This window comes from Papaver somniferum, chromosome 3, assembly GCF_003573695.1.
Source record: "Papaver somniferum cultivar HN1 chromosome 3, ASM357369v1, whole genome shotgun sequence".
Lineage (NCBI taxonomy): Eukaryota > Viridiplantae > Streptophyta > Magnoliopsida > Ranunculales > Papaveraceae > Papaver > Papaver somniferum.
Window position 1 is genome coordinate 224,168,510 of NC_039360.1, and position 13,900 is coordinate 224,182,409.

The window sequence follows — 13,900 nt, forward strand, 5'->3', positions numbered from 1 at the left end:
TTTGTGCTTTGAAAGCAATATCCTTTCCAGATTTGGATACATGCTCATGATCAAAGATCTTTAACTTCCCAATAAGAGTATTTCTGGAAAGCGCATCAAGGTTATTTCCTCCAACGATGGCATGTTTCTTAGAATCGTATCTAGATGGTAATAATCTGAAAATTTTCATCACAATGTCCTTTTCAGGAATAGTCTTACCCAATGCAAAAGATGCATTAACAATTCCAGAAACTTTTTGATTAAACTCATCAAATGAATCTTCATCTTCCATACGAAGGTTTTCCCAATCATAATTTAGGTTTTGAAGCCTAACTTGTTTTTCACAAGTATTCCTTTCAAATACGGTTTCTAAGATATCCCAAGCATCTTTAGACCGAGTGCACATAGTCACATGGTGCTGAAGATCAGGGATAATGGCATGGATGATTGCATTCAATCCGTCAGAATTTTGCTTTGCAGCAAGAATCTCGACGGCATCATAATCACCAATATCCTACTATTGTAACAACCGGAGGAATATAGCTATTAACAACGTAAATCCATGATTGAAAATCACGCGCTTGAAGAAAGGCATGCATAGAAATTTTCCACCACAAGTAATTCGAGCCATCGAAGACTGGCGATACATTTATTGAGATAGCACTTCTGTCCATAGAGTCAGATCGCTACAAAAACAGACTAATAAGGTCTTAAACGTGTTTGCCTGCTCTGATACCAATTAAAAAAGAGGGGGGTCTAACAACCACACCCAATATTTCGCTTAGCAATCTATATGGACTAACTCCAATATACTTTCAAGAGAATCAACTAGACAGTCAGACTCAATCTTAAGAAAAAGTATATCAAAGAGTTATATCTCAATTTCTCAATTCAATCCGCAATCAAACAAATAGGAATTTGCGAGCCCGATTGAATATAAGAAATAACTTGGACAGTATCAAAAACCAATATCCAAGTGTCAATCAATTTAATCAACAACCAAAGGTTGGATTCACAATTTATTGAACTTACGCACAACCTGTGATATTTCAATTATATAAACAAATATATTGCGGAAAAGAAATAACACAGACACCAGAAGTTTTGTTAACGAGGAAACCACAAATGTAGAAAAACCCTGGGACCTAGTCCAGATTTGAACACCACATTGTATTAACCGCTACAGACACTGCCTACTCCAAGTTAACTTCGGACTGGAATGTAGTTGAGCCCTAACCAATCTCACACTGATCAAGGTACAGTTGCGCTCCTTACATCTTTGAAATCCAGCAGGACTCTACGCACTTGATTCCCTTAGCTGATCTCACCCACAACTAAGATTTGCTACGACCCAAAGTCGAAGACTTGATAAACCAATCTGTCTCACATAGAAAAGTCTATTGAATAGATAAATATGTCTCCCACAGATATACCTACGAGTTTTGTTCCGTCTTTTGATAGATCAAGGTGAACATGAACCAATTGATATTCGGGACTTATATTCCCGGAGAACATCCTAGAAATATCAATCACCTCACAATAATCTTAATCGTATGGAAACGAAACAAGATATTGTGGAATCACAAACGATGAGACCGAGATGTTTGTGACTACTTTTTGATTATCTTGCCTATCGGAGATTAAATCTCGAGCACATCTTAGAGAAGATAGTACTCAATCACGATAGAAAACAACAAGATCAGAACATGCAACTAAAGAGAAAATAGTTGGGTTTGGCTTCACAATCCCAATGAAGTCTTCAAGTCGTTAACCTACAAGGTTTAGGAAAAACATAAGGTTAAAGAAAAATCGACTCTAGTCGCAACTAGTATCAAACATGAGGTGTGGGGATTAGGTTTCCCAGTTGCTAGAGTTCTCCCTTATATAATCTTCAAATCAGGGTTTGCAATGAATGTTACCTTGGTAACAAAGCATTCAATATTCACCGTTAGATGAAAACCTGATTAGACTCAAGCTAATATCTTTCAACCGTTAGATCGAACTTAGCTTGTTACACACAAATGAAAAATGACTTCATTTAGATATGAGTAACCGTACCTAAACGTGTACACCTTTGTTGGCTCAACAATAGTTATCCGAAGTTAGCCATATGAACACTTTCATATCAACCTTATTCATCTTAACCATAACTAGTTCAAATGACTCAAATGAAACTAGTTTTAGAGTTGTTCAATTGTTTATATTCTCATAGAAGTATACAAGACAAAATTGAAGCAAAATCGATTTTGATTCACTCGAATCAAGTGATGAACATTATATCCACGGTTTTCAAAAGGTTGCACACCTTATTATATAAATTTATTAATTCATGAACAAACCGATTTTAGAACATAATCCACTCAAGTATGCAAACGGGTACGCATACCTAGGTGGCCGGACTAAGTTTGGGTTCGCTAGTATGCGAACGGGTACGCATATCACCAAACTCAGTAAAGTCCCGGAACTTGAGCCTCACGTCAGTACGCGTACCAGTATGCGTACTTAGTTCTCGGACCTCTACTAAACCAATCAGTATGCATACGGGTAAGCATACCATGGTTCCCAGACTTGGATAACACATATGCAAGTAGGCATAATGTGCTTATATCCAATTGTTCTAAACTCTCATTTCAATTATTGAAACATTCTCGGAAGACGACGATAGCCGTCTCACACAAACTATTAGCTTCAAAGCATTTTTCAAGTGATTGAATGATCAATACGAAATATTCTGAGTCTACATCAAATGACTGTCTCACACAAATCATGTAAGATGTTACCAGACGATTTTCACATGATCATCTTTTGACTTTTGTCAAGAATAAAAGATGAACTTGGTTAAATCAAAAGCTTACCAACACATATTTCGAGAAATATATAAGCGAGTTAAACTCGGCTCGAAATATCAAATGTGTATAATTGAAGTCTATATAGCTATACGACTTTTATCTCAAATAGGAGATAGAGTAGATAGACTTTTGGGTGATAGATGAGTTCAAGTCTCCACATACCTTTTGTTGATGAAGTTCCACAAGCTCCCCTTAGTAGTTCTTCGTCTTCAATCGATGAACGCCGTGAAGTTTAATGCTCAACTACACTTTATATCCTAATCCGAGACTTAGCTATAAGTAGACTAGAAATCAAGACTTATAGTTTTGGCAACTAAACTTGACAAACAAGCTTGAGATAGCAACGCTTGCGATTTCGACTGAGCAGTGCTCTAACATAGTCTTCAAATCAGGGTTTGCAATTAATTGTGCCTTGGTAACAAAGCATTCAATATTCACCATTAGATGAAAACCTGATTAAACCGAATCTAATATCTTTCAACCGTTAGATCGAACTTAGCTTGTTACACACAAATGAAAAGTGACTTTAGATGTGAGTAACCGTACCTAAACGTGTGCACCTTGTTGGCTCAACAATAGTTAACCGTAGTTAGCCATATGAACACTTTCATATCAACCTTATTCATCATAACCATAACTAGTTCAAATGACTCAAATGAAACTAGTTCTAGAGTTGTCCAATTGTTTGTATTCTCATAGAATTATACAAGACACAATTGAAGAAAAATCGATTTTGATTCACTCGAATCAATTCATGAACATTATAGCCACGGTTTGCAAAAGATTGCATTCCTTAATATGTAAATGTATTAGTTCATGAACAAACCGATTTTAGAACTACTCAAGTATGCAAACGGATACGCATACTTAAATGGCCGGACTAAGTTTGAGTTCGCCAGTATGCGAACGGGTACGCATACCTCCAAACTCAGTTGAATTTTCGGACATGAACTTTACGCCAGTATGCATACGGGTATGCATACTAAGTTCCTAGAATTTCATTAACCAACCAGTATGAATACGGGTATGCATACTATGGTTCCCGGACTTGGAATAACATGCAACTGTTTAGCATACAAGTGCGCATACTGTGCTATATCCAATCATGATTAATTGTTCTAAACTCCCATTTCAATCATTGAAACATTCTTAGAAAACGACAATAGTTGTCTCACACAAACTATTAGCTTCAAAGAAATTTTCACGTAATCGAATGATCACTACGAAACATTCCGAGTCTAGATCAAATGACCGTCTCACACAAATCATGTAAGATGTTACAAAGCGATTTTCACATGATCATCTTTTGACTTTCGTCAAGAATATAAGATGAACTTGGTTAAAGCAAAATCTTACCAACACATATTTCGAGAAATATGTAAGCGAGTTAAACTCATCTCGAAATATCAAATGTGTATAATCGAAGTCTATATAGCTATACGACTTTTGTCTCAAATAGGAGATAGAGTAGATAGACTTTTGAGTGATAGATGAGTTCAAGTCTCCACATACCTTTTGTTGATGAAGTTCCACATGCTCCCCTTAGTAGTTCTCCATCTTCAATCGATGAACGCCGTGAAGTCTAATGCTCAACTACACTTACTATCCTAATCCAAGACTTAGCTATAAGTAGACTAGAAATCAAGACTTATAGTTTTGGCAACTAAACTTGACAAAAAAGCTTGAGATAGCAACGCTTGCGAGTTTGATCGAGCAGTTCTCTAACACACCTTACTCACTAGGCTCTTCACCATCCTGAATCCCAACTATATCTCTACAACTGTTATAACTCTTCAAACAACAATTTCTCAAACATCAACTATCCAAACTTTCTGTTTTCTATTCCGAACCTTATGGTTATCTAGAAATGAGCTAGTATAAAAAAGAAAACAACATATGAAGATATCCTATCTTGGGATCTAAAACAACATCAGGAGTATTCCTGGGCTATATATAGAAACCTTACCTCCGTCATATGTTGCCGGGCGATCTACCAGTTCATAACTAATTAGGAAGCACCAGAATGACGACGATAATCTCAATAGGATGGACCGCCTCAAACATGGACTAGATAAAGACCAATTAGAGGGGCAGGGGACACCCAGATTTTGCAGGTGCAAGTTTCATTTGCAGAAAAGTGGGTACGCGAACTGCGATGGCTTTGACACAACAATTAGGAATTACGACTGCCTTAACAACGAAAATATGTTCCTTGCTTTTGGCATCCAAAATCGCGATGGAAAGATAATGGCCAAAATTTCATTTTGCGACAGATTCATAAAACCTTTTTCGATTCATTACCTCTTCTGCTACACCACCTTGGTATATTTGAGAGATGGTTGATGAAATAAAGGGAAGAATGCTATAGATCCTGCAAGCCGCTATGCAACACAACTACAAAGAAGAAAACCAGGCAGTAGATAACATGGCCAACCATGTGACAGATGGAAGTCAAATGGGAAATCTATCAACAAAATTATTATACATGACTCGATGAGTACCATTACCACATACCAACGTGAAATTGTAACCTAGTTCTTATATAATTAACGAAAAGAGTGGTAGTAGTTTGGAATTATTTTAGCTTTTGCTCTATTAGAGCACTTTTAATCCAGTAGCATCACGACCAACTATTTTACGTATGGTGGGCTAGGTCGAAAATGCTCATCAAGTTTTTTACATATATTTTTCACTGTCTAATAGAGAGGTTAGAGGATCGATTCCCATTAAAAGGGTTGGATCCACTATCTCTCTTGTTCGAATGAGATGAAAATCATATTGCTGGGATGACGGTTGGATCAAGAAATGGGACTAGTCTTGGTGAGTGAAGAGTGAACCCAGCTGTGCAGAAAAAGAAGAAGACAAAATTAAGAATTTATTTTCTTTCATGCAAAGGAAATTACTTTTTATGCCCTCATTTTCGCTCTCTGTCTTTTTCTCTCTTTCCAGAATCTCTGTAAAAATTCAGAGTATAAACCTAAAACAACGTGGTTCCCGTTAATGGCAGTTACTAGTCTTCTAATTCACTACTGGCTAAACCTCAACTTCAACGCTTAATCACTTTCTTACCACGACGACTACTAACAAAGTCAATTTGAGGGTAGGTAAGGTAAATATACTAATCTTCTTCTTCTTCTTCTTCTTCTTCTTCTTCTTCTTCTTCTGCTTCTTCTTAAATCTGTCACCAATAATTTCAGATAGATGATGTGAATGACTATCAAATAACCAAGGTTTGGTTATTACTTTTCAGTTTAGTTTAGGTATTTCTTGAGATCTTGATTCGTATTTTACGATGGAAATTGGGGAAGAATATTGACATTCTTAGATTTTTATTTTTGTTTTTGTTCAGATCTTACAGTTTTTAGGTCTTAGTTGTGTGAATTTCACGATTTTGTTGATCAATTTGGAGAGGGTAAGCCTAGGGTTTTCTCTCATAATGGTTGTAGTCTGGGGTTTTGTTTGATAATGGATAAGGGTGTAATTTAGGGCTTGCGCTTTTTAATTTTTAGGTTGACATTTTGGGTATCAGATTACATGGGGTTTTTGAATTGGTCATAGCTAAGGTTGACATTTAGGAATTTTAGTTTTTCATGCATGCAAATGTCGAACTAGAACTGGCCAGTTTCAATTGTGTGACTAGAATATGTTAGATTTTTTAATGACATTGTGATTAGGGTTTATCTTAATCTGATATCGCCCAAGACCCTGAAATTTGTTCAAGAAAGTAGATTTTCTGTTTGGTAATTGTTATCCTTTTGACTTTGAGATGTTTTGCTTGAGTTGCGACTTGCTTTTTTGTAAGAGATGTTTTGTTAATGTGGGTTAAGGTTATAAGGTTGCATGAGTTTTTATTGTCAAACTCCATCTCTATCATTGGTTTGTTGTATGGTAGATGTAGGTAGGTTTTATGAAGTAGTCATGGTCTGAGTATATTTTCATGTCTGTTTCCTCTAGGAAGCCGCTTGGTATTGAAGAATTTGAATCCGGATTTCTCTTCTCACGGCCAGTTCAACAGAAAAGGAACTCCAAGCTACTTGGGGGAGAGGCATCAAACTACACGACCTATTGACAAAGTTGTAATTGTATGGTGTTAAAGTTGTACTTTATAGGTTAAACCAGCTTCACTCAAAATTCAGCGTCCAGGTTCTGGGGGTGACTTGCCCCAGGGTGGGGAGTTCAACCCTTTTCCTGCTACTACCCGGAAGGTTAACTCGTCACATGCAATAATGATGGATGCGGATTTGGAGGATGGGATTTTGGGGACGTACCAAGATAGGCCCAGGACTTTCCCAGTAATGCGTAGTAAATCTTATACTCCCCTGGTAAGGTTCTATTACTCCATCAATTTCACTATAGTTCTTGCATTCAATTTTATGATTAGCTTCCATGGAATATGATTTGTACTGTTACCGGCCAAACAAAGTGATTTATTTTTTTGAAGACAGTGCTACACTGAATTGTGTGGGATCAAGGAATCAAATTTCGCAGAATGAATGCCTCAGTAGTTATGAATTAGTGAACATTATATAGCATTAGAAGTAACGAATGTCAGAGAGATTTTGGCACCCAGCTATTAGATAGTTACTGCTTTTGTCCAAGTTTCTTGCAATTAAAAAATATAAAGCTGCAAGTGCTGTTGTATATATAAGGCTGATTTTTCCGTGGCTATTAGTGGAAAGGCTGGAAGAGATGTGATGTACATTTTGCTTATTTAGAGTGATCCCTGCTGGCAAATCTATGCGAAACAACTCCGTCAAGATGAACTCTAGACACTCTAGGATCCTTTTTTAGTTCAGGATTTTCTCTTCAGAAATTGAAAAACAATTGAAGTTCCTATCATTACAATTGGTGGCTCCACAACTTTTCATGGAATAATAAGGAAAGTCGAATAACATGAACAGATTTGGGATGGAATGAATGTGAACATCTAAGCAGTTTTGCAATACTGGAATATAAACTATAATAGTTGTTATTCGAGAAGCTTGACCACTTTGTAGAAACTTGAAAACTTTTTGCACTTTTCTTTTTGTCATTTGTTTGTATTTATTTATCAACTTCTTGTGTCCATCCCATAGGGTGCAATAACTTAATTATTTTCTTCACTGGGTATTAATACAGGTTTTAAGGATTCTAATGAGAATTAATGTACGCGTACTTTTAGTTCTTCTGTTCCTGGCTTTGGGAGGCTTGGTATATATTGGAGCAAGAACCTCTCCAATTATTCTGTTTGTCTTCTCGGTCTGCATTATCAGCTTTCTTTTCGCTATATATCTTACTAAATGGGTGCTTGCAAAGGATGAGGGGCCTCCAGAGATGGTTCAGGTATTACTCAGATTATTTTATAGTTTTGTCCACTTTTTCGTTAATGATAACGCGGTTCCTTTTCTTTCTTTTGTTTATATCACATAGTTAAAATGTCAATCTCTCTCTTCTAATCCTAGTTTTGTGAATTTGATTGACTTCGCCATTCATTTTGTAGATTTCAGAAGCAATACGGGATGGGGCAGAAGGCTTCTTTAGGACCCAATATGGGACTATTTCCAAGATGGCATTTGTGCTTGCTTTGGTGATCTTTGTAATCTATTTATTCCGCACAATGAGTCCTCATCAGGAATCACTTGGGAGGTAGGGTATTTTATCATCTCTCTTTCTCTGCCCTAATTGTTCACTTTATGGATATTCCATTTCATGTCAAATGTTGACTGTTTTCTCATCCCTTGCTTTTTTCCAGGACAGCGTCTGCTTATATTACAGTTGCTTCTTTTCTTCTAGGGGCTCTATGTTCTGGTATGGCTGGGTACGTTGGTATGTGGGTATCAGTACGTGCAAATGTTCGAGTATCTAGTGCTGCCAGGCGGTCTGCAAGAGAGGCTTTGCAGGTTCTCTGTCCGCATAATCTCTGCAATTTGTTTATGCTGCCTTCACAAATTGGCCTATTTGTATGTCTTAATAGCAATTAATTCTACGCAGATAGCTGTGCGTGCTGGGGGTTTCTCAGCAATTATTGTTGTCGGCATGGCTGTGCTTGGAGTTGCAATCCTCTATGCCACATTTTACGTAATATTGGGTGTAGACACACCAGGTTCAATGAAGGTCACTGATTGTAAGCATCTTCTTTAGAGAAACCAATATGCACATGGTTTGCATGTTAACGATATCATGTCTTTGACACTCATTTTCCCTTACTATACCGATCAATCTCGCTTTTCTAAGCACCTTTTTCCTACAGGAGGATTAAGTGTTATGTTGTGTCGTTTATCTACCATCTATTGCTGTAGCAAAGATATGTTTGTGTTTCCTGCCCCTTTGTGGTACCAACGATAATCTGAGAAAATGTTAATATGAGAACCGGTGGCATCTTGACTATTGATTGTCTAAGTGGTATTATTTTGGTCATCTCCTTTAGAGACAAAAGGGATTTTCCTTCATATTTGTTTTGTTAGCCGCTTAAATTGTGTCTCGTGTCTTTGATCTTTCACTGACTTTGTTCTACATGCTTTGTAGTGCCTCTTGTCCTGGTGGGATATGGTTTCGGAGCTTCGTTTGTTGCCCTCTTTGCCCAGTTAGGTGGCGGAATATACACTAAAGCAGCTGATGTTGGAGCTGATCTCGTCGGAAAGGTAGAGCAAGGGATACCTGAAGACGATCCTCGAAATCCGGCAGTCATTGCTGATTTGGTATTTAACCTTTTATCCTAATTACTTTACTTTTCAGCAGATTTCTTGATACTACTTAGGATTCTAGGAATGCTTTAGTCAACAACCTTTATATATCTAAGACATGCCTCGAGATTACGTGTTATTGTTAGTTTCTTAGGAATGCTCTATTGAATTATGTTTCTGAAAAGTTGGATACCATCCCATAGATGTTTTTTTGGTTTCAGAGTTCGTCCTGAACTTTGTTCTGATGTCTTAAATTATGCATCACATAAGTAGCATTTGACCGGATGCATTGGTAGTGTGTTGTAAGGTTTATGTGTTAAACCACATCCTCACATTATTTTATTTTTTTTCCTTTTCTAGTTCCAATACTTGTATTAATGAGGGTTTATTTGTGTATGTGTTGAAGGTTGGAGACAATGTGGGTGATTGTGCAGCACGAGGTGCTGATCTCTTTGAGAGTATTGCTGCAGAAATAATCAGCGCTATGATACTTGGGGGCACAATGGCTAAGCGTTGCAAAATTGAAGGCAAGGATTTTACAGTTTCTTTCTTTATTTCCTGTTGAAATCGATATCTGATGGCTGAAACACTATGTAAATGGAATATATATATATATATAATTCTTGCAAATGATTTTGTGGCATGCTTCGTTCAGTTTTGCTATAGTACAATCTAACAGAACATTTAAATAGAAATGCTACAGTTCATACTGATGTATTTTGAAACAATAGATAAATGGTACTGCCTGTTAACTTTAAACCTAACAACTCCTGTCTGCAAACTACAAAAATGAAATGAGGAGTTCGAAAATTATGAGTTGGGAATCCTGGGATGTGATTCACCTTCTTTGTTCAGTATGCTCAGCTTCTCTTTATGCTAAACGTTGGTAAAATTCTACAATCCAATCAAATATGATCTCTCTTTTTTACTTGATGACTTGATCTGATGATGGTTCCGTTAAAATTCACTTTTTTATTGTATTGCACTTCTTGGCCATGCCCTATTTTGCTTTGTGAATCACCTGGTTCTTTCGAAACAATACCTATTGTTCCTTAGGAAATACTGCAGTGTTCAATTAAACAGGAAGGAAAAGAACCTTTAGTTTATACTGCAGTGTTCCATTGTGCTTTTACATTTGTTTGGTATTAAGTTTATACGCTCGAGTACTCTACCCTACTTGATTAGCTGTCAGCTATATGAAGAATTTCAGAGCTCTGATTGGTAGTTTTGTTTGATGAAACGTCCTCTTATGTGGAGGTCTTTTTTGGGCTGATAACTCTTTTTTGTCTTCTAACGCGATCCCCCTTAATCTGCACCTGCAAATCCTTATATTTTCTTTACTTTAAAATTGAGTTATAGTGACATTATAAACGTGTGAATTCATTAATTATTGGTTGGATTCCTCTTTATTTCATTTTTTGCAGATCCAACTGGATTCATATTGTTCCCCCTTGTTATACACTCTTTCGACCTGGTTATATCTTCAATTGGGATTCTTTCAATCAGGGGTACACGTGGTGCTGGGACACTTATAGAGGATCCAATGGCGATTCTTCAGAGAGGCTATTCAATTACGATTGTTTTAGCTGTTATTACGTTTGGCGCGGTAATACTACATCTTCAGCAGGAAGTTTCCACTTCATAAAAGTATTTGTTGTGGTTACTTTGTTACCTTATAAATTAGAAGTCGGTAAATTATTTGGTTATGCCGTCTTTATTTGACATTCAAATGTTTTTCTGTTGGATTATATCTCCAGTCTACTCGTTGGATGCTTTACACTGAGCAAGCGCCTACCGCATGGTTGAACTTTGCCCTGTGTGGCTTGGTTGGGATTATGACAGCCTACGCGTTTGTCTATATTACTAAGTATTATACCGATTACAAGCATGAGCCTGTCCGCACGTTAGCTCTTGCCAGTTCTACAGGGCATGGAACCAACATAATTGCAGGCATCAGTTTAGGTTTAGAATCAACTGCTCTTCCGGTTCTTGTAATTAGTGTAGCCATCGTTTCTGCTTTCTGGCTTGGTCACACGTCGGGCTTGGTGGATGAAACTGGAGTCCCTACTGGCGGTCTGTTTGGGACTGCGGTAGCAACCATGGGTATGCTTAGCACAGCTGCATATGTTCTCACCATGGATATGTTTGGTCCGATAGCTGATAATGCCGGTGGAATTGTTGAAATGAGCCAACAGGTGTAACATCTCATAGATTCGATATAAAAGTTCCTCATTTATTAAGAAGATAAAAGTTTGTTATTCTTAGCGATTTGAAATTTTCATGTCTCTTACAGCCTGAAAGTGTTCGTGAGATCACCGACCTTCTTGATGCCGTTGGGAACACAACAAAGGCTACCACCAAGGGTTTTGCTATTGGATCAGCTGCCCTTGCTGCTTTCCTGCTATTTAGTGCTTATATGGATGAAGTAGCTTCATTTGCTAACACACCTTTCAACCAGGTGCACAGAGTTCTAAGTTTGAGTTTCCAAATGTTTACCATCCCTAGCTGTCCTTCTCATTAAAATTGGCACTTTTTTTAGGTTGACATCGCAATTCCGGAAGTTTTCGTAGGTGGCCTGTTGGGCTCTATGCTCATCTTTTTATTCAGTGCCTGGGCCTGTTCGGCGGTTGGCCGAACTGCTCAAGAGGTGGTTAATGAAGTGAGGAGACAATTCATTGAGAGACCTGGTATAATGGTGAGTATATGTTTCTAACGTGCCGTGTGATGTATTCTTTTTGTAGGGGGTTCTGTCTCCCTTTCACTGGTGGCCAATTAATTAAACTAAATATTGTTTACCAGGAATACAAGGAGAAACCTGATTATGGTCGGTGTGTCGCAATTGTGGCATCTGCATCATTGCGGGAAATGATAAAGCCCGGTGCCTTGGCAATTATATCACCCATTGCAGTTGGTGAGTTCCCCTTTTCTCCCCTCTCTCTACAGTATGAGATTATGCATCCCATTTTTTATTTTTTGCCGTCTTTGTTGTGGTATGGGGCCTGTAGGACTCCCATTAGTTGGATATAGGTCCAAAATTCTGTTATTAGTTATTAGGCATGTAAAAACTATCTGGTTTTCTGCAAATAACTAGTTGTGTCCACGATAAGCAATCTGTAGGTAACATTAATCTCACTTCTGTATCCTTAAACTGACAGCATGTCATGATGATGCAAATCTTTCTCTACCCTACAAAAGCTAATGTTGTAGAAGAAAACATTCCTCTAAACCTGTAAATTGTTTTCTTATGTTATTTGTCTCCATGTGACTGTCATTGCTTTAACTATTTTCGGATGCAGGTTTTATGTTTCGATGGTTAGGGCACTTCACGGGACATCCTCTACTTGGTGCCAAAGTTGTGGCATCTATGTTGATGTTTGCAACCGTCACTGGTATCCTTATGGCTCTCTTCCTGAATACTGCTGGTGGTGCATGGGATAATGCAAAGAAGTACATAGAAACTGGTGCACTAGGAGGCAAGGGAAGTGATTGCCACAAAGCTGCGATCACAGGAGACACGTAAGTTTGCATATCCATTTAAAAAGTTCTACCTTTCCAAATGATCTTTGCTTAATGCCCAATCATCTTCTAAAAACGAACATGCATGACTAGGCAGACAAATTAGTGGTTTAATTTTGTTTTGTAACTTGTATGTGCTTACCTTATAGGAGAGGAGAAGAGTTCTTGTCTTTGCAGCATAAGCCTGTAGTTAGTCATGTTAAAAAATACTGAAAGATTCCTAACATGAAACTATTTTTACTTTCATGCAGTGTAGGAGATCCTTTCAAAGACACTGCTGGCCCTTCAATCCATGTCCTTATCAAGATGCTCGCAACAATTACTCTAGTTATGGCACCAGTGTTTCTATGAGAAGTTCTTTATACTTTATACTTCTTTTTTATACATCTTTTTCTCAGCATTTGACATGAACAGTTACGGATTCCATGATCTGGTAAAGTAGTTGGTTAAGCTATCTAAAATTGAGTTTCACTGCGGCCCCTTTATTTTGTTTTCTTTTTCCTACCCTCTTCCAATGTTTCTTCTCTCTGCTTGAACTAGTAAATGTTAAAATGACAACCCATTTGGGTGTTAGCCCTAGACTTCTGCTCTTTTCTAATATAGCTCATATTGGTATTTTGTCCAAGTTCCTTTTCATGTAAAGCTATGCTAATTGTGTATCGGACTCTAACAGCTCACTTGAAAACTTTTTCTGAAATGGAGGTTGAGTGAAGTACTTGGATATGTACCACGTAGGGCACAGGGTGGATCAATCACATTAAGGATTACCTAACTTGGTCGATTGGGGGGATCAATCACATTAATCTATGATGGAGGATAGGTCTCTCGCTCCAGGAGGGTGGTGATATTTATTTCAGGTTATGTGCAACTTGTGTACCTTCTTCGGATACTCCA

General features: G+C 37.6%; 1 protein-coding gene across 6 annotated transcripts; it reads left to right on the forward strand.

Moving 5' to 3' along the window:
• The first annotated feature begins 5,759 nt into the window (after positions 1-5,759).
• On the forward strand, positions 5,760-13,631 carry LOC113358789 (pyrophosphate-energized membrane proton pump 3). 6 transcript variants are annotated; one of them, XM_026602466.1, is made up of 15 exons: positions 5,760-5,937; positions 6,783-7,150; positions 7,947-8,150; positions 8,308-8,453; positions 8,560-8,707; positions 8,799-8,931; positions 9,333-9,505; positions 9,897-10,017; positions 10,915-11,096; positions 11,248-11,685; positions 11,784-11,948; positions 12,030-12,185; positions 12,290-12,401; positions 12,787-13,006; positions 13,258-13,631. In XM_026602466.1, the coding sequence occupies exons 2-15, from the start codon at positions 7,055-7,057 to the stop codon at positions 13,355-13,357; spliced, it is 2,394 nt and encodes a 797-aa protein (XP_026458251.1). In that variant the 5' UTR covers positions 5,760-5,937; positions 6,783-7,054; the 3' UTR covers positions 13,358-13,631. The 6 variants fall into 6 exon arrangements, with proteins under 6 accessions (XP_026458251.1, XP_026458252.1, XP_026458255.1 ...); XM_026602467.1 differs by having other exon boundaries at positions 5,760-5,932; XM_026602470.1 differs by having other exon boundaries at positions 5,760-5,928.
• The last annotated feature ends 269 nt before the right edge of the window (positions 13,632-13,900 follow it).

Bases quoted from the DNA above. Each gene is read 5' to 3' on its own strand.
- LOC113358789 (XM_026602466.1), top strand. From the start codon at position 7,055: ATGATGGATGCGGATTTGGAGGATGGGATTTTGGGGACGTACCAAGAT. The intron at 9,506-9,896 runs GTATTTAACCTT...TATGTGTTGAAG, and splicing joins CGGCAGTCATTGCTGATTTG to GTTGGAGACAATGTGGGTGA. The intron at 13,007-13,257 runs GTAAGTTTGCAT...ACTTTCATGCAG, and splicing joins GCTGCGATCACAGGAGACAC to TGTAGGAGATCCTTTCAAAG.